At 38.9% G+C, this 25,436-nt stretch overlaps 1 protein-coding gene across 2 annotated transcripts in view; it reads left to right on the forward strand.

Annotated features, from left to right (window-relative positions):
* The window catches only part of LOC150087435 (tyrosine-protein kinase Fyn-like), a 168,024-nt gene that overhangs the window by 53,327 nt on the left and 89,261 nt on the right, over positions 1–25,436 (forward strand). For both annotated transcript variants that reach the window (XM_090371186.1, XM_090371187.1), the window contains exons 4-5: positions 13,417–13,510; positions 15,644–15,742. In XM_090371186.1, coding sequence (XP_090227312.1) covers positions 13,417–13,510; positions 15,644–15,742 — 193 coding nt within the window. The remainder of the gene's footprint in view (positions 1–13,416; positions 13,511–15,643; positions 15,743–25,436) is intronic.

Below are 25,436 nucleotides of genomic sequence, written 5' to 3' on the forward strand. Positions count from 1 at the left end.
ATTTCCTTAACCTTACCATATACAAAATGGACACCAAACTTGGAACTAGAATTTTCAGGAAAAACACTCACACTGGAAAACACTTGCATTTTAAGTCATACCATCCACTTAGTATAAAAAAAGCCGTCTTCTACAACCAAATTTTTTTTTTTTTATTTTTTTTTTTATGAAAACCCCAAACACGAAAGGTATCAAAACCTATAGTACTTAGCACTATGCATGGGTTGAAGGAGAAGTATGGGGGGGGGGGATGCCGGAAACTTTGCTGTAGAGACTAAACATGGGTTTCACCACTTCGAGCCTCCAATAAGCAAAGTGGTGGTATTTCACCAGTTGATGGAAGTCATCTACCACCTATAAAAATTATAAATTTTTATAGGTGGTAGATGAAATTTAATTTAAAATTTATAATGCCATCAAATACAGTTCCACACAAGATGACCTATCTAACGAACTTCAATACCTTACAGAAAAATTCATATCCAGAAAATACCCTTTTCAACTGATTCAACAAACTATTTCTACCGCCCAAAATAATATCAACAAATCATACAAACACATTACATGCAGTAACATACGTATCGTTCTTCCTTACCACAGTAATCTTGCCAGACAATTCCATCGAGTATTTGCCGGTACTGACATCACTCTCACATTTTCAGCATATAATAAACTAGGATTAATGTTTAATTCATATAAAGATATACATAAATATCAAATCAGTGACATGAACAATATTGTAGCATGCATTGGTAGCACCACCTCTAAATACGGCTCCACAACAACAACATCTAATACAAGAGCGTATTATCATTATAATAGCTTTAGAACAGGACAATCAAACACAGAACTCACACTACATGTACAATCACACTCCTTTAGTTGATTCAGCCATCCCCATCATTAAATTGAAATCTAGTTTTAAAATTTTTCAGTACAAAGCCCTCATCATAGAATGGTTTCGCCATCATTCTAATTTTAACGTAATAAATGCCAAATTACCCTATAACCTCTCTCCGATTTGGAATCTCATGCACCCGAGATTCCCGCATGTATCAAAGAGCTGTGGGGGGGGGGGTTAAAGTGTATATATATTATTTATATTATTTTAATTTATTCCCCTATATAAACAGCTCCCCTTTATAATATCTTCCCACTTGCACATCTGACTATTCAACTTCACAGAAGACTTCAGGTTTTGGGGGGGAAACTTGAAGGTGTATATTATTCCCTTCGGATGGGCTTGTGTCCAGTACAACAAATAATTACACAAATGTTATACAAAAAAAACAAGTTTATTATGCATATTTACAGTTAAATCATAACAAATCTCATTGAGAATTGAATTTCACTGTTTCAACACCAAGGTACTTACAACATATCCAGTCTCTTCCTATCTAACAGGCTCCTTTACAGACTTGACCCCTTTTTTTACCTCATCTTTCTCATTACACATACACAGGTTAAATAGTTACACTCTTTATATGCTCACCTTATTTCTGCTCCTATTACAACACAATCAAATCATACCTCATAGGTGTCAGTAACATTTTTTATCATTAAAGTTAAACATATCGTTGATCATATTACTTTTATGTATCATCATAACTACCAATTTATTCTTTAATTCCCTATTCCTCTTTCTTATATATTTCTTTAACCATTATCAGTTACAGAACTTGATCACCAAAATACAATATTACATTCAAACACACCTTTAAGGGTTGGCAATATACATAAATTTTATCTCCACACATTTAATATTTCTATTTTTTCTACAATTCCTTCCGTTCACTTTCTCATCTACATTACTATCCTCCTTATTCCAAATTACTGCCTAAACCAACCATAATTGCCTTAGAGTAGATTTTACTCCTATTTTGGTTCACCCATCTAATCTTATCTTTATCATTAAATTTCCCAATATCGTATTACAGTCCTTTCACTAGTATTTAACTTACAGTATTTTCAAAATAACTTTCTCTTATCATTGAATTCCCCAAATATCGCACTACAGTCCTTTCTCTAGCAGTTAACTTACAGTATTCTCAAATTAACTTTCACTTACTTAATTTCTGTGATCCGGTGTCTTCATAAGGGCCTTCTATCCTATCCTTATCCAGAGCTGTTATCTTCTGCTATCCAGGGCAACATCTTACAGCTTCCAGGGCAACATCTTACAGCCTCCAGGGCAACATCTTACAGCTTCCAGGGCATCATCATATGGCATTCGCAACTTCTACTCCGCTTTCAGGATCTGCTACTTTTCCTGTCAGGACGGCTACCTTTGCCTTTCAAGACTATATCAGGATATTATCGCCTTCCTCGGTGGACTGGGTGTTCTAAGGGAATCTTCTTCTCGCATTCTCACTGTTTGCAGAACTTCCTTTTACTACCCCTTTCCAGTTCATCTCCTAATTTCTCACTCACTACATTACTGATAACCCCACTTCGACTTTTTTCGTCGGCCATTTCTTCATCATCTTTCAAGCAACTCTACCCAACTCACCCTATCACTAGCACCGCTCAAAAAAGTTCTCCCCTCTCCTTCTCTTCCTTTTTCCCCTCTCCTTTTCTTCCTTTTTTCACTCTCTCTTTTTTTTTTGTGTCCATATCCATCCACAAATTTTCTCCAGGAGTTTTCCACGCCTTCCCACAGTGTTTTCTTCCAATCACTCTTTCTTTTTCATTTTTCTTTCTTTTCATTTGTTGGAAGGCTTAGTTCATCCTGCCCAGTAGCACTAGCACGTGATTCTCTATACCACTTTCTTTACAACCTGTTGACATCCGTTGTGTTCTTTGATGTCGGCCGAATTCTCCAAAACAACTCTTTCTGTCTCATAACAGCTTGTCTCTATAGCACTCAAAAAAACCACAAATTGTGACACTGGAGACATAGCGTCTATTTTTAGAAACTAGTGTGTGTTGTTCAGAATACGTTTCCGGTGTGTGACCCCTCATAAACCTTAAGTTGTTTTTGTAGTGCCGGACCCCCTGCTGGGTTTGTCATAGTGTCAGTTCCCTGTCTTAACGGAAGTAAAGCTAATGGCTCTGTTTTCGTTCCTACTACCTTTTAATTTTTATACCTCCTACCAGAATAATTCTTATTTCTGAAACTGCATATATTACCCATTTATCCTATTAATGGCAAGAATCAAAGGAAAACTAACTTTCAAAGTCTTAATAAAAAAATATTTTATTTTTGTAAGATTTTCAAATCTTACAGAGCATCACGGGAAACATAGAGTCCTTTAAATACACACATTTCACTCCCTTCTCACTATCACCAACTGAAGACAATTATCGCTAACTGAAAGCCAGTTCGTTATGGCTATTGGCCTCCTCGATTTATAGATTTCAATCATTTTTAACCTTAAATTCTATGACAACCAAGGACGAAGATGTGCACTTCTATTTCCTTGGGCATATTTTAACTCTGTTTCAAAATTAAATTTATCCATATTAATCCCAGTTTTAAATTCAAATTAGTATCCATCCTATCTCAAGCATCAATTGCAGATTATACAAAAGGCGAGTACCATAAAAATTAAGCTATGCTATTAACTCGAGTCAATCTAAATCGGTATTTTAAGAAATTCTACAAACATTCAATTGTCAACACAAGTAGGATTTAAGAGTCCTATCAATCAGTTTGGCCTTGGAGAGACTGTGTAAGGCTTAATGGAGTAGAATTTTTTTCAGCATGGTCTGTGCTTATTAACAGGCAAGACTGTTTTTACAGGGATGCGACACACTTAAATAGAAGGGATGCAAGAATATTCACTAATGTTATTGAGGCAGTGTTAGGTGGGTCAGAAAACTGATAGCTTGGAGGAGGATACACAGACTAATAGATTAATTAGAGCTGTAGACCATTAAAATCTTGCACTGCTGCTATTGGAACATGCTGCCACCTGGAAAGAGAGGTGTCAGGGACTTTCAAGTCCTGCTGTGGGTGATCATGGAACAAGTAAATACATGAATATAACCCTAACAGAAGTAAATACATGTGTTAGGGTAACAAAGAATCAGAACAGGTGCATGTATACTTTCATGTCCACTAATGTACATGTAAAGTACATTAGTGTATACTAATGGTAGGAGTGTAGTAAATACATTTGATAAATTTGAAGTATTGATTAAGTCATGAAATACAGACATTGTAGGGATACCAGAGACATGGTGTCACTCAGACATAAGGAATGTACAATTTAATTATGGGGAATATAGTGTGTGCAGGAGGACAGATAGGATGGGGGGGAGGAGTTTATGCCCTTAGTTAAGAAGCATGTTAAATTTAAGGCAGTACATCTAGTCGACGTGGGTGGTCAGTGCAAAGTTGAGTCAGTGTGACATAAGCACTGGGGGAGGGAGAAAAAGTGTTTTGGACATAATGACTGTGAAGAGTAAAACAAAGAATTATGAAGAGAAATAGATTGGACCATAAATCAGAATCTTATAATGGGGGATTTTAACTTTCCAGATGTTGAATGGAACTTATTGGTTGGTCACTCAGACACTAGCAAGACTTTTGTGGATGTATTGCATGACTGTTTTCTAAAGCAGCATGTTGGAGTGACAACAAGAGGAAGCAATACTCTTGATCTGATTATTAGCAGCGATTTTTCATGGATTAGGAATCTGTAGATATTCATTCAGGCAAGAATCTGTAGGTATTCATTCTATGATTAAGAATAGTGGATTAAGAATCTGTAGGTATTCATTCTGTGATTAAGAATAGTGGATTAAGAATCTGTAGGTATTCATTCTATGATTAAGAATAGTGGATTAAGAATCTGTAGGTATTCATTCTATGATTACTTGCCTGAATGTATTCATTCAGGCAAGTAATCATAGAAGCTACTAAGCTTTTCATACCATCTAAGAAATACTGTTCCAGGCTTAGACCTAAATGTATGTCAGATGAACTGATGAGATTTGTGGCAGAGAAGAAAAATGCATGGGATGCATATAAATTTGTAATCACATCACACAGGAGGTTAGGCAAGCTAAGGTAGATTATGAGAAGTCTCTCGTAAAGAATGAAAAGAAAAGCAGCAAATAACTTCTTTATTTATATTAACAGTAAAAGGAAGGTTGTTGGTTTAACTGTTGATGATCCTGCTCAGGTAGCTGAAAACCTGAATAGATATATTGCATCTACTTGCATGATAAATACTTTAGGGAGGGGAATGCCAGAACTTCATCAAAAATCTAAAAGGGGAGCTAAATGATTTGTGATAATTGAGAAGAAAGTTGAAGAGAAAATGTTGAAACTTAACATAAAAAAGGCACCTTGGATTGAATCTATCCAGTTATATCAAGGAAGGTAGCAAAGGAGATAAGCAATCCCTTGGCCATAATTATGAGACTATTTTTGAATTCAGGAGAGGTCTCTATGAACTGGAGATGTGCAAATGTATCCTCAATTCACAAAGGGGAATCGAAAAGGTGGCATGAGTAATTACAGACCTGTTAGCTTAACTTCAGTTCTGGAGAAAATGATGGAGTATGGCTAAAGAAGTAACATAGGACCATCTGTACGGGAATGCACTTATACTGTAGTCACAGCAAGGATTTGTTAAGGGATGATCTTGTCTGACCGATCTGATTGGATACTGTGATACAGTAACAAAGGAAAAAATAATTTTGATATCATATACTTGGATTCAGGAAAGCTTTTGATACTGTTCACATAAAAGATTGTACAGATTGGAGAGCAGTGTCACATTATGAGTAAGTTACTGCTCTAAATGAAGGGATGGTTAAATGGGAGAAAATAGAGAGTAGTTATCAATGGGCACTGCTCTTTGTGGACTAATGTTATTAGTGGAGTCCCATAGGGTTCACTGTTGGGGCCCATTGTAGTTTTCTGTATTTATTAATGCTATTGATGAAGGTATATCAGGCTTAATGTCCAAGTTTGCAGATGATACAAAGATTGGCAGGGTGGTTAATGATTTAGTATGCTACTTCAGGGGGATTTAGAAAAATTAGGCAGGTGGACTGAGAAATAGCAGTTGAGGTTTAACATTGATAAGTGCAAAGTACTGCATATGGGTTGCAGTAATTCCAGATTAATGTTCCGACTGTGTGGTATTACACTTAGGGTAACAGTGCAGACAGGCTGCCAAGGCAGTTCATGGGGTAGTAGTAGTAGTAGTGGCATGTGATGCAAGAAAGCAAGTGTATGAGCTTATGCAGCATCAGCCAAAAAAAAAATCACACCATTCCCTCCAAATGCCTGTCCAGTTCCTCCTTAAATTTATTCAACCTATCAACTTCCACAACGACGGATGGAAGTTTGTTCCAGCAACTAACCACCCGCTGGCTAAAGGCAAATTTCCGCACATCTATTCTACATCTGTCCTTTCTTAATTTGAATTTATGCCCCCTTAGGTTCGTAATCTGAACAAGTGGAAGGATCCCATCAGAATTCAGTGTGCTGAACCCATTCAAGGCCTTATACACCTCAATCAGATCACCGCGCAGGTGCCTAGTCTCCAGCCACTGCAATTTGCAGAACTTAAGCCTCTCTTGATAAGAGGATCCCTTCATTCCCTCACCAATCTTGTTGCCCTTCTCTGTATACGCTCAAGTAAATCTACATCCTTCCTAAAATGAGGCCTCCAGACCTGTACGCAGTACTCAAGGCGTGGCCTGACCATTGCCTTATACAGAGGGATAATCACCTCCTTTTCCCTGCTAGCAAAATTCCTATATATCATTGACAAAACCCCATGACCTGCCCTGGCAGCCTGTCTGCATTGCTCAGAAAACTTCATATCTGCCTGCACAATTACTCCCAGGCCTTTTTCATTTTCTACCACCTTAAGTGTAGTACCACACAGTTGGTACGTTTCTCTGGGGTTACTTCTACCCATATGCAGTAATTTGCATTTGTCAAGGTTAAACTTCAGTTGCCACTTCTTAGCCCATCTGCCCAAATTATCCAGATCCTGTTGCAGTAGCACACTGCCATTACTGCCAACCTTTGTATCATCTGCAAACTTCGACATTAAGCCTGATATACCTCCATCAATATCATTGATAAATATACAAAACAACAGTGGACCTAATACCGAACCCTGTGGGACCCCACTAATAACATTAGTCCAAGAAGAGCAGCACCCATTGATTACCACCCTCTGTCTTCTCCCACTTAACCATCCTTTTATCCATTGTAGCAACTTACCCTTAATACCATTCTGCTCCAATTTGTACAATAGTCTTCCATGCACAACAGTGTCAAAAGCTTTCCTGAAATCCAAATATATGATATCAAAATTATTTTTTGCATCCAGTTCCTTTGTAACCACATCATAATATCCTATCAAATTTGTCAGACAGTATATTATGATGTGGGTTTTTGTGAATGCTATACAGGAACTTTGTTAGAAGTATAAGGAAGTGGTTATCCCATTGTAGAAGGCAATGGTGGTTAGGCCAAATCTTGGGAAGGATGTAGTCCTGCTGGAGTGGGTGCAGAGAAGGGCAACAAGATTGGTGGAAGGAACAAAAGGGTGGTCTTACCAAGAAAAGCTTCAGCTATGCAAATTTCAGCATTTGAGGAGGTGTTTAAGGCTGTAAATGGACTGAGCAAGCTAAATGCTGATGACATTCTTCATCTTTCTGAGATTACACACACATGAGGGGGAATAAATTCAAAAGAAGGATGGTTGCAGGATAGATCTGTTGAGGTTTGCCATCAGGTTGTTTATTTTAACAAACTTTCATCTGTTGCTATGGAAGAGGATAGTTTGAATAAATTGAAGGAAGAACTAGACAAATTATTGTAGCGGATGGATAACTAGGGAAATGGCGCCTCCTTAGCCAGGTGGGAAGGAGCAGCAGTGCATAGCACACGCTTCTTGATTAGACTGGGGTTCGAGCCAATCACCACCAAATATGGAGGATGCGGAAAGGTCTGGGAATGACCACCGCATATCCCGGAGCAATATGGCCTTAGTTGCTAATGCTCCTAAAAACCAAACAACAAACAACAACTAGGGAAATATTTTTCTTTTTTTGGCTGATGCTTTATAAGCTTGCTTCCTTGCATCTTATGCCACCACCGCCACTACCACTGATAATAATAATAAGATCATATCGATAGCATTGCTTGGCGCCTCCGTAGCCAAGTGGGCAGAAGCAGCAGTGCGTAGCACACGCTTCTTGATTAGACTGGAGTTTGAGCCCGTAACCACCAAATACAGAGGATGCAGAAAGGTCAGCCCCGGAGCAATATGGCCTTAGTTGCTAATGCTCCTAAAAACCAGATAACAATAACATTGCTTCCAGTGCATGGCTCACAAGCGGGATGCTCTTCCCAGAGTCTGAAAGATTCATGCTGGCCATCCAAGACCAGTAATCAACACCAGAAATTATAGAAAATACATTGCAAAGGAGCCCGGAATGTCGGATGACACATGTTGACAATGCCACCTGCCTCAGAAACAATTCAACACATCACTGCAGGGTGCAAGGTGATTACCCAGACTGAGTACACTCATAGACACAACCAGGTAACCAGGATAATACATCAGAAGCTAGCGAGGAAATACCAGTTGGCCAAAGAAAGTGTACCATACTACAAGTACGAACCCCAGGCAGTACTAGAGACCCCTAGTGCCTCCGTAGCCAGGTGGGCAGGAGTGGCAGTGCGTAGCACACGCTCTCCTTGATTAGACCGGGGTTCGAGCCCATGACCACCAAATACGGAGGATGCCGAAAGGTCAGGGAATGACCACCGCATATCCCCGGAGCAATATGGCTTTACTTGCTAATGCTCCTAAAATCAAATAACAACTAGAGACCCCAACCCAAGCTGTACTGGGACCGGACATAATCCTTGTGGATAAGATGGAAAAATGTTACCTACCTGATTGACATAGCGGTGCCCAACACTAGCAATGTCCAGAAAACCCATGAGGAAAAAATTAGGAAGTATACAAACCTGATACATGAGGTCAAGATGTGGCATATGCAAGAAGTAACGACCATCCCAGTCATTGTGCCAACCACTGGTATGGTGCCAATGACTCTACATAGCAGCCTAGCAGAAATAGGTCTCCCAGATTGTTATTTGGTTTTTAGGAGCATTAGCAACTAAGGCCATATTGCTCTGATGACCTTTCCGCATCCTCCATATTTGGTGGTCATGGGCTCGAACCCCAGTCTAATCAAGAAGTGTGTGCTACGCACTGCTGCTCCTGCCCACCTGGCTACGGAGGCGCCTAGGTCTCTCAGAGAACACCTACAAGGTGTTCGCAATCCTGAACACCTGTAGGATAGTCAGAGAGTTCCTCGACCAACAGTAACACCAGACATTACTCCGTGACGGGTACTGCTACCATGTACCACACTGTGTACATGGTGGAGTGGAATCCCCCAATCAGGGAGAAATAATATAAGAGCAACAATAATAATAACAAACTTCCTAGGAGAAACGATGGCGAAATTGAGTACAACTATTAAGGTCAAAAACATCACAACCAGGCTAATCCCCATCGGGAGAGGAATCTTTCAGGAAGATGCCCTGAGACCATTGTGGTTCTGTCTACCACTTAACCCGCTATCCACCATACTCAACAGCAGCAAGTATTATTATTATTATGCCATATGGTGCAAGGAAGCCTGAGGCTTATGCTGCACCAGCCAAAAAAAAAAAAAAAAATCTGAACTACCTCGAGAGAGAGAGAGAGAGAGAGAGAGAGAGAGAGAGAGATAAAAGGGAATCACCAAGGAAGAGAAGAATGATGATATCCAGCTCAGGACCCTGGGTGTGCCAAGCCCATACTCACCAGATGTGAGCCCCTGGTATGGATATAACCTCAAAGAAGGAAGGAATAACCTGTACATCCTCACACACCTGATGTACATGGATGACATCAAGCTCTACACAGGAACTGAGAAGCACATCCAGCAACTACTCCAGATCACTGAAGAATTTGGTACAGATATTAGGATAGAATTTGGTCTAAACAAATGCAAGACCCACGGATTGCACCAGGGAAAATTATTTAACCGAAACTACCAGCTGCAGACTGGTAAAGAGATCGAAGCCATGGCAGAGGGAGAGGCCTACAAATACTGGGGGATGATGCAGGCTCAGCAGTTACAGCACAAGGAAATTAAGGCCTGCCTGACCGAAAAATACCATCAGAGATTCAGAAGCCTGCTGAAAGCAAAGCTGAACGGAGGGAACACAGTTAAAGCCATTAACACCTATGAAGATTGGACTAACACTGAGCTAGAGGATGTCATGCACTACCAAGAACTACCAACACCACCCGAAATCAGCCGTGGAGAGACTGGCAGTTGCCCGGAAAGGAGGAGGAAGGGGCCTGATAGTCCTCATTGAGCAACAGAAGACAGCGATTGCTAACCTGAAGGATTACTTCCAGAAACACACAGCAGCACTCCAGCAGGCCATAAGGAAGATAGACAAGCGGTATACCCCCACTCAACCTAAGCAGGGAGTCCCCTCCTAACCCGAAGCACAAACGAAGCTAGAAAGATGGGCAGAGAAGACACTCCATGGCAGACACTACAATGATCTCCATCAAGATCACATAGATAAAATTGCTTCCAATGCATGGCTCATGAGTGGGATGCTCTTCCCCAAGACTGAAGGATTCATGCTCACCATCCAAGACCAGGTAATCAACACCAGGAACTATAGAAAATACATTGCCAAGAAGTCTGGAGTGTCTGATGACACATGTCGACGATGCCACCACAAGGTGATCCCCAGATTGAGTATACTCATAGACACAACCAAGTAGCCAGGATAATACATCAGAAGCTAGCAAGACAATACCAGTTGATCAAAGAAAGTGTACTGTACTACAAGTACAAACCTCAAGCAGTACTAGAGACTCGAACCCACAAGCTGTACTGGGACTGTACCATAATAGCAGATAAGACAATCCTGCGCAACAGACCGGAGATAGCCCTTGTGGACAAGAAGGAGAAGGCTACCTATCTGATTGACATAGCGGTACCCAACACTGGTAACCTGCAAAAAACCCGTGGGGAAAAAATCAGGAAGTACATGAACCTAAGATAGGGCAAACAGATGTGGCATATGCAACAAGTAACGACCATCCTGATCGGTGTGTCAACCACAGGTATGGTGCCAAAGATCCTACATAACAGCCTAGCAGCAATAGGTCTCCCAGCGAACACCTAGAAGTCACAATCTTTGAACACCTATAGGATAGTCAGAGAGTTCCTCGACCAACAGTAATACCAGACATTACTCCGTGACGAGTACTGCTACCATGTACCACACTGTGTACGTTGTGGAGTGGAATCCCCCAATCAGGGAGAAGTAATATAAGAGCAATAATAATAATGAAAATAATGGACACAACAAAAGGGCTACAGGGCAGCCAAATATGAGGTGGAAGATGGGATGACTAAGGCAAATGCATGCCCAACTGTGTATTCACTAACAGTTTTTGGTAAATCTATTGTTAATATGCTGTATTTATTATACGAGGGGCATTCAAAAAATAAGTTACACCTGCCGCCATCTCTTAATATAATTGCACAACAAATGTGCCGGCTGTGTGGAATGGAGTTCATATCGTGTGCCCCTGGTAGGTGAGTTTTGTTGACATAGCAGTAACAGTTGTGTGGGAGCAAGCATTCATAATGGCACAACAGTTAGAATGTTACTCCAAGTTTGAAGTACATGTAACAGTATGATTTTTTGGGGGAAAACGTCTGATTTGTTCCGAGATTCATCGTGAAATAATGGTGGTGTATGGAGAAAATGCAATGTCGCATTCAGCCATAGTGAAGTGGTACCAGCAGTTTGAAAGTGGTCACACAGAATTGACAGATGTTGATCAAGAAGGAAGGTCATCAACGTCGACCGTAGTCAATGTGATTCAGTTTGATGAAATGATTCGCAATAATCGAAGACTGACAGTTGCAGAAATGGCAAAGGAGTTGGATATTTTGATAGGCAGTGTTCATTCCATCGTCCGTGAACATCTTGACTATCGCAAACTGTGTGCACGATGGGTTCCTTGTTCACTGACAGACGAACACCAAGGTCAACGTTTTTTGTCTTCTCTAGCCTTCCTTCAACATTATTCTGTGGAAGGCCATGACTTCTTATGCCGCATCATCACTGACGATGAAATGTGGGTGCATCATTTCACCCCAGAAACAAAGAGAACGTCTATGGAATGGAGACACACAACGTCGCCTGTGTGGAAGAAATTCGAAGTTGCACCAACAGCAGGAAAGGTCATGGCCACTGTGTTTTTCGACTGTGAAGGAGTTGTTTGCACAGAATTTATGGCAAAAGGGCACAACAATTAATGCTGCCTCATACTGCCAAACATTATGGTCTTTGCGAACAGCCATGAACAACAAGTGGCCTGGAAAGTTAAGCAGAGGTGTTGTTCTTATTCAGGACAATGCCACACCACACAACATGACACTTGCTCCAACGTTTTGGATGGGAGGTATGGCAATGTCCACCGTACAGCCCTGATCTTTCTTCTTGTGACTATCACATCTTCAGCAAGCTGAAAGAACTTCTAGGGGGACAACGATTTACAAACGATGAGCAGGTATAAACAGCAGTTCGACAGTGGCTGAATGACCAAGGAGTGGATTTCTATCATCAGGGAATTGAACGTTTAGTCATATGTTCCGAGAAGTGTTTACACCAACTCAGTGACAATGTGGAAAAGTAGTGCAAAGTATGTGCTATCTCTTGCATAATGTTGCATACCTCAATAAATGTCTCTTGGGCTACAGTGGTCAAGTGTAACTTATTTTTTGAATTACCCTCATATAACACAGAAATTATTACTACTACTCTGCTTACACTTGAAAATGTATCTGGCAGCCATTATCTCTTGTAATTTTTTTTTATATCTAAATTATAAGCAGTGATATATTTGTTAACTAGTATCCCAGAAAGGAATAATTTTATAGTTGATGTACCTGGGCCACACAAAATGTCTCAGGCTACATCACTGCTCAAATATAGACATTTTACAGGTACTAAAAAAAAAAAAAAAAAAAGAAGAAGAAGAAAAATAGAATAAAATCAAATTTAGAAATTTAATTGACCATGATTGTATTGGAATTTCCATGTATTGGGTTAATAAAAAAAAATCGTGGCAAATTTCATCATATTTAATATTGAAATTCAGCTTGATCATTCTCTCTCTCTCTCTCTCTCTCTCTCTCTCTCTCTCTCTCTCTCTCTCTCTCCCTCCCTCCCTCCCTCTCTCTCTCTCTCTCTCTCTCTCTCTCTCTCTCTCTCTCTCTCTCTCTCTCTCTCTCTGTGTTTCCCCCCCTTTGCTGTATTGTAGATTGTACATTTATGATTTTTTATAATTTTATTGAAGTGCTAAATGATGTACATCTTTATTTTCTTTATAGGAAAAGTTGTAGTTGCCTTGTATTTATATAATGCACGTGATAAAGGAAACTTAAGTTTCAGGAAAGGAGATAGACTTGTAGTTCTCGATGACAGGTAATAATCCCTTTATAGTATTAAAATTCCTCCAGATAATTAAACTTATCTTTCTAATGCACCTGGCTACAGTCTGCCACATTACTTTTTATTTTTTGGAAATACAGTAGACTCTCGATTTTCCAGGATAGATGGTAAAAAAATATTCCCACATAATCGATTTCCTGGTTAATCCAAAAATACAGCAAGTCCCCGACATATGTAAGAGATACGTTACAGGACTTCTTACGTAAGTCGAGATTTTTTCGTAACTCGGGAATGACTAATAAAATATTGCCGCTATATCCATGATATGTCAAAATTACAAAAACCACATAATATCCTCAGAAGAAAGAAGAATAATAGTTATATATTTTTAATAAGTTCAAATAAAAACTTTATCTGGGGACAGTGTTGAAGTAGTCAGAGTGACACATAAGAAAAGAAAACATAAAAGGAAGAAAAAACGCATGTTATTCTAGTGTAAAAAATGATATGTAGGTTATAGCTGACTTCATTGGTGCTGATCCCTTCACCACTTCTCGTATTCTGTCTTTCTCCTTTATTATGTTCACTGTTGCCACTGACAAATATGAATTCCGTGCAATACTTGTTAATGTTCGGCCATTTTCATACATCCTTATTATTTTAATTTTCTGATCCAAATCGATCGCTTTCCTTTTCGTGATAGACTTACTAGTACCGCTGTCACTTATTATTCTCTTAGTCGACCGTGATAACAGTCAAAACGAAATTTTCTGAAAAGAACTTCACAGGATTAAGGCGAAAACTCACTATTATCACTCCATGCAAGCTCACATTTTACTAAACCACATTTCTGGAGGTCACTGCCATAAAACAATAAAAACAATTTGCACTTTCCGATTTATCGGGCTTTTCTGTTAGTGCAATTCATTATAAATGGGTAGTAAACTCGATCTTATTGCATTTGCGATAATACCAATAGCTGGAATTCTGTAAGTTGTTACATTATGGTAAAATCTTGAAATGTCTTCAGTCATATAAAAAAATTATAAATAACATAATGTAAGTCCGAAGCTACATAAGTCGGGGACTTGCTGTATCGAACAACATTCGTAAAAAGTATGGTGGTAGATAAGATAAAAAGAACTTACTGTGCACTACTCGTGTGTCCAATATGATGCTTCCCTTTATTTTTTACAATGTCATGTATGGTTTGGTCACCAACATTATAATGGTTCTTTAGAGATTTAATGGATGCACCGTTTTCAAACTTTTGAATAATTTCAAGTTTTTGTTTAAATGAAAGCTCAACTCTTGCGTTTGCCCATCATTTTCACAATTTCTAAACAAAAAAAAAAATAAAAAGTTACTATAAAAAAATAAAAAAATTCCTACATCCCTGACACGCATAACGAAACAAAATTTGTCCTTGTGATGGAACACAACAATTGACGCGATGCACTAAAACAAACTAAACATTGGTCTTTTTTTCTTTTTTTTTTTTTTTGTTGAGCAGCGTGTGTGAAGACAGCAGGGGGTTGCAAGATAATAGGCACACTAATCTGGGCGCCTCCGTAGCCAGGTGGGAAGGAGCAGCAGTCGCTTCTTGATTAGACCGGGGTTCGAGCCCATCACCACCAAATACGGAGGATGCGGAAAGGTCAGGGAATGACCACCGCAATATAGCCTTAGTTGCTAATGCTCCTAAAAAAAAAAAAACAAATAAAATAACAAATAGCACACTAATCTCCTAATGACGACTTATAACACCGCTTCTTGTCTCTCTTATTTATGACTTGCAAAACATCTGTTTATATCTATTCTATTTATTACTTGAATTTTATGATTTCTGGTTGGTTTTTTTTTTTTTTTTTTTAATTTGGAATCTTGAAGTGTCCCGGTTAATTTGATCCCAGTAAATCGAGAGTTTGCTGTATTACTGAAAATATTAGATAGAAATAAATAGGTTGCTTACCATATCACTGTCTAAAGAATATATACATATATATAACGATGTTTTTGTTTAGTGCTGAGACAGTATTACTGAATCTTTTTTAGACAGTGGTATCATTTCTCCCCCACCCCAGGAATAGCATCAAACATTTTTATAGTTTTTATATGCTAAATCGTATTAGTATTTTTAAAGTTGATTTATGGTACTCCTTTTAGTGATCCAGACTGGTGGCATGCAAGACATCTAGTTAATCAACAGACTGGTTACATTCCACGAAATTATGTGGCCCCAGAAAAGACTGTAGAGAGTGAAGAGTAAGTGGGCTTTTTCTATATATAGTTTATTTATAAAAGAAAATCTTTTATAAATTTTTTTTTATGAAAGAATATAGTTTATTTATAAAAGAATATCCTTTGAGATATTCTTTTATATCATGCTTCTTGCAAAGAAAGGACAATAAAGATATAGACCTTTTCATATCTTCTAAATCTTGTGGAAAAAAACTATTTTAATTTCTCTATTGACCGGTTTTTTTATTGCTGTTAAAACCGGGAGTTAGCATGTAATGTTAAACCTTATGCTTTAAAGATTAGTCCTTTTAAATGTGACACATTAGTTTTGTTTTTCTTTCTCTTTTTTTTTTTTTTTTAAACATAATTTTTATCTATAAGTCTGCCGCAGTTCACTCAAACTCCTGTCTGTTTCATCTTGCTTCCTCAGCTTTGCATAAATATATGTTGATGGTGTATGTTTGTGCAGGATTGGTTTTTCACCAGTTTCATCAATTTCTAGTATTAGACTTTCTCTGTTTGCTTTCTTTTCATATGAACTGCTAGAAATTAGTAGTTCATTGCCAACAATGAGTATGTTTTTTGGTAGCTAACTTAAATTCCTTGGTGCTATATGTATATTCCAAGGTAAAACAGAAAATTTAATTGATTTATTTTAGTTTTGAGAACATGTGTATACTTTCATTATGTTGTATGTCTTTCCAGTTAAAATTCAACCTTCTGAAGTGATATATAGTACCACTGTAGAGAAAAGAAAAAAAAAAAATATATACCATCTTCATTTATATTTCTTCTTAAAAATGAACTTTGGTTTCACTCTACAGATAAACTTATTAAGCCTTCTACTGTACTGTTAGAAAAATATTATTATAGAAGAGTATTATGTGAGATTTGATTTGATTTTGGTTTTTTATGGTGCAAGGGTGACTAAGGCCATGATGCACCATCCAGTTTTTAAAAAGAATAGGACACAAGTAACTTAAAAATGATATATCAGTATTAGTAAATTAATAAGAGGAGTTTACCTCAATATAGTACGTGGAACACTTCCGTATGATACCCTCCAGAAATTAAACCGGAAAAAAACGAAAAAATCGACAACTTACCGGTACATTAAAGTAAAATATAAATAATTAACTAATTAAAGTAAAATATAAATAATTAAATAATCAATTTAACACAATTCAAAATAATTAAAATTCAAATTAACGCAATTAAAAGAATCCAACGAAAATATTCAAAACGATTTTCCTTCCTCATTATTACAGCTCTGATTCATACTATCTGATATATCAGTATATACAAATGACTAAAAGACAAGTAAATTTAGATAATAAATTCAGGTAAAAAAGAGATGTATATGATGCATACAAAAAACATTTATATGCAAATGTAAAGATTTGTGTTTTAAAATTTGCAGACATGTCATTTTTGTCAGCTAAAATCTGAGTGTTTATAGTGCGGTCAGATGATTAAAAGCACTAAAACATAAACGGCGTTCATTTAAAAATCTACGACACAGTAAAGACGTGTTTCATGGTTAAAATGGTGTCACAATGCCTGCACATAGGACAATCATCAGCCCTCAGCAGAAAAGCTTGTGTCAGATGGCTGTGTCCTATATGGAGATGAGCTAGAACAACTTCCTCTCTCTATGTTCCCTGCACAGACTGGACGGCCAATGTTTGATTACAGGTTTAATCTCGTAGAGCTTATTTTCAGCCTGCCCATGCCAAGAGTATTGCCATTGGGAAACCAATTTCTTGCATGCAGTCTACATAGGGGACTAACAGACAAGAGTTATAACGGATTACTGATTTGGCTGCAGAGTCTGCCAAATCATTTCCCAGGATCCCAATGTGTCTGGGGATCCAGCAGAAGTGAATATCAAATTCCAATTGAGAAAGGGAATGTCTCCTCTGCTGTACCTGGGACAGGACTGGATGAGAATTGTGCCTCATCAATGACAAAGCCTGTTATGAACTAAGAGAATCAGTATATGTAACGCATTTTTGGTGGTGGCATGTTTGTATGTGATTCAAGGCTAGTTCAATTGCGTGCAGCTCTGCAGTTGAATATGCTGTATTTGGCAGGGATCTGCTCAGATATCATAGCATCTGGGAAGACAGCTGCAGATCCAACAGACACCTCTGACTTCGAACCATCTGTGAAGACTGGCAAGAAGTCAGAATGTTGAACTCGGTGGGCTGAGAAAAGCTGCAGGTAGACATAGGTGGAGTATTATCCTTCCCCCAGTTGCTAAGAGAGAAGTTACAGGTGGGAACATGAGCATGCCAGGGTGGAAGGGATTGCCTAGGTGATGGGGGCAATGTTGTCTACTGTGATGTCCAAATTTCTGAATAGACTTTGGATACGAATACCGAATGGACGATTGGCCGTCTTACAAGTGTTGTTCCAGATTTTCCATCTGTGGCTCAAAAATGGATGTCCACGTGGGATGATCTGGCAGGGATTTAAGCTTGAAATACAGCAGATACAACTGTTTTGAAGGGACAAAGACGTTCATTAGCTTCAACATAAAGACTATGAACAGATGTTCTGAAAGCTCCAGTAGCAATATGTATAGCCTGATGGTGAAAGGCATCAAGCCACCGAAGGATGCTATTTCTGGCAGATGCATACACTTGAGATCAATAATCTAATTTTGATTGAACAAGTGCACACAATACAGATGGAGCAAAGTGCACTGGTCTGCCCCCCCAAGAAGTAGAAGAGAGAGAGGATTGTCAACTTTTTTTATCGAACATTGGTCCCAAGATTTTGTCTCCGCTGCTACTGGAATGGTGCTCTGTACAAGTCTTAATTCAGGTTTGGGGTGAAGGTTACACTTGTGGCAAAAATGGACGCAAACAATCTTCTCTGGCGCAAACCTGTATCAATGGCTTGCTGCGGGTCTCTCGGTAACCCTCATGTTGCATGACTGGGAAAATATACTGAAGTCATCAACATAGAAGGCACTGTTTATGGTTGGAGGAAATTGTTCAGTAATGGAGTTTACTTTGATGGCAAAAAACGTAACACTTAAAACAGATCCTTGTGGTACACCCTCTTCTTGGCAAAAGTACTGAGAGAAGGTGGATCCTACTCTAACTTGGAACAAGCAATGGGTTAAAAAGTTTTTTTATAAAAATGGGAAGATGACCCTTTAGACCGAGTTTTTACGTCTCTTAAAATACCAAATTTCCAAGGTGTGTCATACACTTTCTACATGTCAAAAAAATATGGACACCAGGTGTTCTCTTTTTAGGAAGGCATCTTTAATAGATGTTTCCAGTCTAATTCAGTGGTCCAGAGTGGACCTGTTTCTTCGGAACACTGACTGCAATTCATCTTAAGAGAGAAAATTATTCGATTCCAAGTACCATAGAAAACGAGCGTTGACCATTCTCTCCAAAATTTTGCACAGACAGCTAGTCAGAGCAATTGGTTCTATAATTTTTTGGAAATTTTGTATCCTTGCCTGGCTTGGGGAAAGCAAGAGTAGTTGCCTTGTGCCAGGTGTCCAGAAACTGCTCTTCCAGGAAGATTCTGTTATACAGGAAGAGCAGAAGATCCATGGATTTTGATGAAAGATATTTCATCATTCATAATGGACATCGTCTGGTCCAACGGCAGTAGCCTTCATAAGGGCAAGAACTATTTTCAGCCCTTCGATAGTGAATGACCCATTATATGGGTAAAGACTCTTGGATATAAAACTGAACACTTCTTTTTCAGCTTTACTTTTAAGGACCAGGAACTCTGGGGAATAAGGTGACACTGCTGAGATTTTAGAAATGATTTGGCCATTGCAGTTGGGTGTGCAATAGTGCATCCATTATATTCCAGGACCGAAGAGGGGTATGCTGTGTATTTTCCTTTAATTTTTGGATTTTGTCCCAAACTACCTTAGAGCTGGTCACCTGAGTAATAGAAGGTGTAAAACAGTTCCAGGACTGCCTTTGGCTCTGATGTCGGATAAGACGTGCATTGTCGTGCATTGTAAAAGTTATAAGATTAGCTCTGGTGGGATATCACGACAATATCCCCCAGGCTTTGTTTTGTGCCATTTTTTTTTTTTGCTGCTGTGCATTCTGCATTCCACCATGGTTTTGGGATATGGTGGAAACCATTTAGATGATTTGAAATGACGATTGCAGCACCATGGACGATACTTTCTGTGATGTACATAACTGCATCATTGATAGTCTCCTGACTAACTTTCCTGATGTCAAAATTTGCCAGTTGTTGGAATGCATTCCAGTCAGCCTGATTGATCTTCCATCATGGTAACCTAAAAGGAAGACAAGGTCTTCCACTATGTAGGCAGGTTATCACAGGAAAGTTACCACTTCCATATGGGTTTTCTTCTACCTCCCAGGTGAGTGAAGGGAGGAGAGAAGGAGAGCAGATAGAAAGATCAATGGCAGAAAACATATGGGTAGGCATGTGGAAGGGTGTTAGTTTCCATATTTAGAAGGGAAAGGTCATTGTCATTAAGCATATGCTCTATGACTCATCCTCTTCCTTTGTTTGTTTGTTTGTTTGTTGTTTGGTTTTTAGGAGCATTAGCAACTAAGGCCATATTGCTCCGGGGATATGCAGTGGTCATTCCCTGACCTTTCCACGTCCTCCGTATTTGGTGGTCACGGGCTCGAACCATAGTCTAATCAAGAAGCGTGTGCTGCGCACTGCTGCTCCTGCCCACCTGGCTACTGAGGCGCCTCCTCTTCCATTGATGCTAGCACTACCCCACAGGCTATTATGTCCATTAAAATCCCAAGTGGTAAGAAAGGGGGGACAACTGCATTACAAGATCAAGGTCTTTCTGGAAGATGTCAGTCCCAGGAGGCAAATAAATAGAGCAGACGGTTAATAAAAATCCCACTATGTAAGGTGAATTGCAACAGCCTCTATGCTAGTTGTAAGTAGCAAAGATTGAACTGGGGTCTGTTTGCCCACAAAGGATAGCCACTCCTCCTGAGCAGGGCCATCTGAAATTCTATCCTTACAAAAATTGTGATGTTACACATGGTGCAGTTATTATTTGCCTTTAGATAAGTTTCCTGCAAGCAAAAGCAGACTGGCTCGTGCTTTTTCAGGATGGCCTTGATGTCATCTGTATTTTGCCAGAATCCACGACAATTCCATTGTAGGAATTTAGCCATTATTTTGGTTTGGTGGGTCCATCAGGCGGCTTCTGAGGTGCTGAGGGCTTAATTTTCTCAGTCTTGGATTTATCTCTTTTGGAGAAGTATGGACACTGTCCTGTATCCATTTCCTCCTCCACAAAGAGTTCCAAAGACTGGATCATCTGGTACCTCCTTCTCTTCGACATCCACTTTTTCTTGGGGACCGCAGCTGCTTGGTTCTTCTGTGCGGGTTTTCTTGAACTTAACAGGCAGTGTGTGATGGGAGTGAATGACTTGGTGGAATGGTCATTTCTGTCTGAGTTCCAATGGAACATCTCCCTGCTTCCTTCTGAGCATAAGTTTAATTGCTTTTTTGCCTCCTGGGATATGTTCAGCTCTGCCTTAAGCCGTTGAATTTCTTTTTCTTCTTTCCACCTATGGCATGCTCGGGAATAAGCAGGGTGTTCTCTTTGGCAGTTAATACAGGTGGGTTTTGTGGCTGAACATGCTGTAGTTTTGTGGTCCTTTGCAGCACATGCAAGAGCTCCACAACAAGCCATTTGCGAGTGTCAGTATTTCTGGCGCTTAAAGCACCATAAAGGATTTGGTATGTACGGATGCACTGGACAGTTAATATAGCCAGCTTTAATTTCATTAGGAGATGGTGAATTAAATATCAAAATGATGTTTCTTGTTGATGATTTTCTTGATGATTTTCCCATCCCCATGCATGGATAGTCATTTCATAGCTATCACTCCTTGTGGTTTTAATTCAGAACAGATTTCCTCCTCATTCACATCTGTAAGATCCCATTCTGTGATGACACCATGGGATGAGTTCAAGGTCTTGTGGGAGGATAATGGAGATGGGCAACCCTCTATAGATGCCGCTTGGAGGAGCTGTTCTGAATGTTTGTCACTTCTGGTCTATACCAGTACGTCACCTGATCAAAGCCATTTGACAGATTTAGGAGATCCTGCCAACCCTTTCAAACCCTTCTGAATAAAGAAGGGTGGCATTTTTTTTCTTAAGGGCTTCTCACTAGTTGGGTGAATTATCAGTAACAGGGTGTCGGACCTGATACATCCTCAGTTTTTTGTCTCTTAGCTGAAGTGGTATTATCAGTGTCAGTGGTCAAGTTTTCAGGTCTTGAGACCAGGTTGGGGCCCCAAAAGAAATAATTTTATTAGGATTCATGAGTTTTTTTTTGTTTTGTCTCGGTGCCTGTGCTCCCCCACTCACCATGGAGCCCAAAGGGACACCCCCCCTACCCACTACCTGCATACAAAATACAGTTTGGTCTCACTTTTATATATAATCGAGAAATTTTGGTATTTGGTTTAAGCCTCTTGTAACCCTGCGACAGCTGTGTTGGTGTATGCAGAAAACAGGGGGCACTTTCAAATTAAATGGCTATCAAAGTGATATGTGTGAATTTTAATGGTCCTTCAGTATAGTTTTGACTTTTGATTAGTATTTTTTTGGAACTTGAGAAGAATGTCCATAAAAAATAATTAGCATTAGCAAGGGCACATGATGCAAGAAAGCAACCTTATATAGCATCAGCCAAAAAAAAAACCACACACACCCTTTGTTCCATTCACTAATCTTGTTACCCTTGTCTGTATTCGTTCCAACAGCTCTACATCCTTCTTAAAATGAGGCCTCCAGACCAGTACTTAAGGGGATAATCACCTTCTTATCCCTGCTAGAAAAATTCCGGTATATCATTGACAAGACACCATGAGCTACTCTTGCAGACCATCTGCACTGCTCAGAAAACTTCATATCTGCCTACCCCCAGGTCCTTTTCACTCTCTACCACTGCCAGTGTAGTACCACACAGTTGATACGTTACGCTGGGGTTACTGCTTCCCATATGCAGCTTTACATTTGTCAATGTTAAACTTCAGTTGCCACCTCTCAGCCCATCTGCTCAACTTTTCTAGATCCTGTTGCAGTAGTGTACTGTCATTAGTGTCATTAACAACCATGTTGACCTTCTTATCATCTTCAAACTTGGATATTAAGCCTGATATACCATCATCAATATTATTAATGAATACAGAAAACAACAATGGAGCCAACACTGAACCCTGGGGGACTCCACTAATAACACTAGTCCATGAAGAGCAGTGTCCATTGATTACCATTCTATGTCTTCTCCCAATCCCACTGGGGGTGATGCCCCCAAAACCTCTCTCAGGCTTCTTGATTCCATTCAGAAGAGGGCAGTTAGGTTAATTAATGATTCATCTTTAACAGAGTCTCTCCACTCGCTTTCTCATAGACGTACTGTTTCTGCTGCATACCTCTTCTACAGATACTTCCATGGGCACTGTTCTTCTGAATTGGCTTCTATAATTTCCCGCTCTCTCTTTCAAAACAGTCCGAACATGTGCTGCCACCAGCCAACATCCATTTACTGTCCAACTTCAATCAGAACCAACTTTTCATCTTCCTCATTTATTCATTCAACTGCCGTTTTCTGGAACAATCTTCCTTCATATGTATTTCCTGAAAATTACAGTCTACAGAAGTTCAAGTCCAATGTCAACAAATATCTCCCTTCGTCTTCACAACCTCCAACCCAAGCACGGTACTAAGTACTATAGGTTCTAATACCTCTCGTGTTTGGGGTTCACATAAAAAAAAAAAAAAAAAAAAAAGACTCAACCATCCCTTTATTCATAGCAGCAATTTGCCTCCAATGCCACACTGCTCCAATTTGTGCAGCAGTCTTCCATGTGCAACAGTATCAAAAGCTTTTCTAAGATCCAAATATATGATATCAAAATTATTCTTTGCATCCAGTTCCTTTGTGACTAAATCATAGTATCCAATCAGATTGGTCAGACAAGACTTCTCCTTAACAAACCCATGCTGTGTCCGAGCTATAACTGAAGTCTTGTCTAGATGATCCTGTAATGCTTCTTTAACCAGTGCCTCCATTAATTTCCCTGGAACAGAAGTTAAACTAACAGGTCTGTAATTACCTGTGTCTCCCTTTGCTCCTTTATGGATTGGGGTCACATTTGCACATCTCCAGTCCATGGGTACCTCCCTGAGTCCAAGGAAGTTCTCATAATTATGGCTAAGGGTTTGCTTACTTCCTTTGCTGCCTCCTTTAATATAACTGGATAGTTTCCATCCACCCCAGTGCCTTTCTTATGTTTATCTTCAGCAATTTCTCTTCCACTTTACTCTCAGTTATTACAAGATTATCTAGCTTACTGCCAGAGTTTAATATGCCTCTGGCATTCCCCTCCCTGGATAACTCCTCATGTGTGAATGTAGATGCAAAATATGTATTTAGTTTGTTAGCTACCTGAGCAGGATCATCAACAGTTGAGCCATCGGTATCAACCACTTAGAACTGAGTAAGGCAGTCTGCATATACCACTGAGCCTCTATGTAGCAGTAGTGCATTTTTGGGAATTCCGTGAATTTGTAATAAAAATGAATGTGATGGGTCAGAAAAATTACCTCTAGAGAGAGGTAATAAATTAATGCTATACATATATACATGTATGTCTAGCGTTAATGATATTATTAATGCATTAATAACAGATTCTTACTTTTAAAACAAAGAAAAGGTTTGGTTTTTAATTTATAACAGTAACAATTCTTAGCTAACAGCAAATTCATATACATCACACTATCAAAATAAATTCATCAATAAAACATTAGTTAAAATGAATCCACAATCTAAACAGTCCATATTCTCTGTAAAAAAAGAAACAGATCTGAATTAAAAAAGCAGTCTCTTTTTACAAATATTTTTATTATCTTTAAAAAATATACACAAGTAATACAATTTTAGGCAAGTTTCATCTTTTTTTTCTTCTTCAGTTTTTCCATCTTCTCTTTCCTTCTTTATATATCCACACTGTTCCAAAATATTTCACGCTGCATTATTTATAGGCTTAAAACAATCAGATTCAAGCAAAATTCCCCCAAACCAGCACGATACCACTATGAGAACTATGAATGTCAAGAATCTGAAGCATTAATGATTAGGAATAATGTTTACAATAAGTTGTTCAAGGTTTCATAAAAGTCTGAAACTAAATATCAGTAATTTCAACTTCCCCTGTGTTTACTTCATACCAAAATTCCATAAAACACTGGTTAGTTTCAGGTTCATCACCTCATGTAAAAACAACTACTAAAATCTACTGTAAACATTATTCCTAATAGCAATATCATTTTTGATAATCTATTGGTTTTAGAAAAGCTAAAACCTGTCATATTACTGTAATTCAAACATTCAACTTCCATAGCTTATTTGCTATTATTAACTTAGATAATCTTTATAAGGTTCTTCAAAACATTTATCAGGAATATACTAAAGAAACGCACAGAAATGTAATATCTCGTACTGGAATAATTTGGTCAAATTATGCATCCTTAACAACTTTGTCTTTGATGGAAATACTGTATACTACAAAATCCAAGATACTCCTATGGGCGGGCGCCTCTGCAGCCAGGTGGGAAGGAGCAGCGGTGTGTAATGCACACTTCTTGATTAGACCGGGGTTCGAGCCCGTCACCACCAAATACGGAGGATGCAGAAAGGTCAGGG

The sequence above is a fragment of the Mastigoproctus giganteus genome, chromosome 4, assembly GCF_048544385.1.
Source record: "Mastigoproctus giganteus isolate SK-2022 chromosome 4, ASM4854438v1, whole genome shotgun sequence".
NCBI lineage: Eukaryota > Metazoa > Arthropoda > Arachnida > Uropygi > Thelyphonidae > Mastigoproctus > Mastigoproctus giganteus.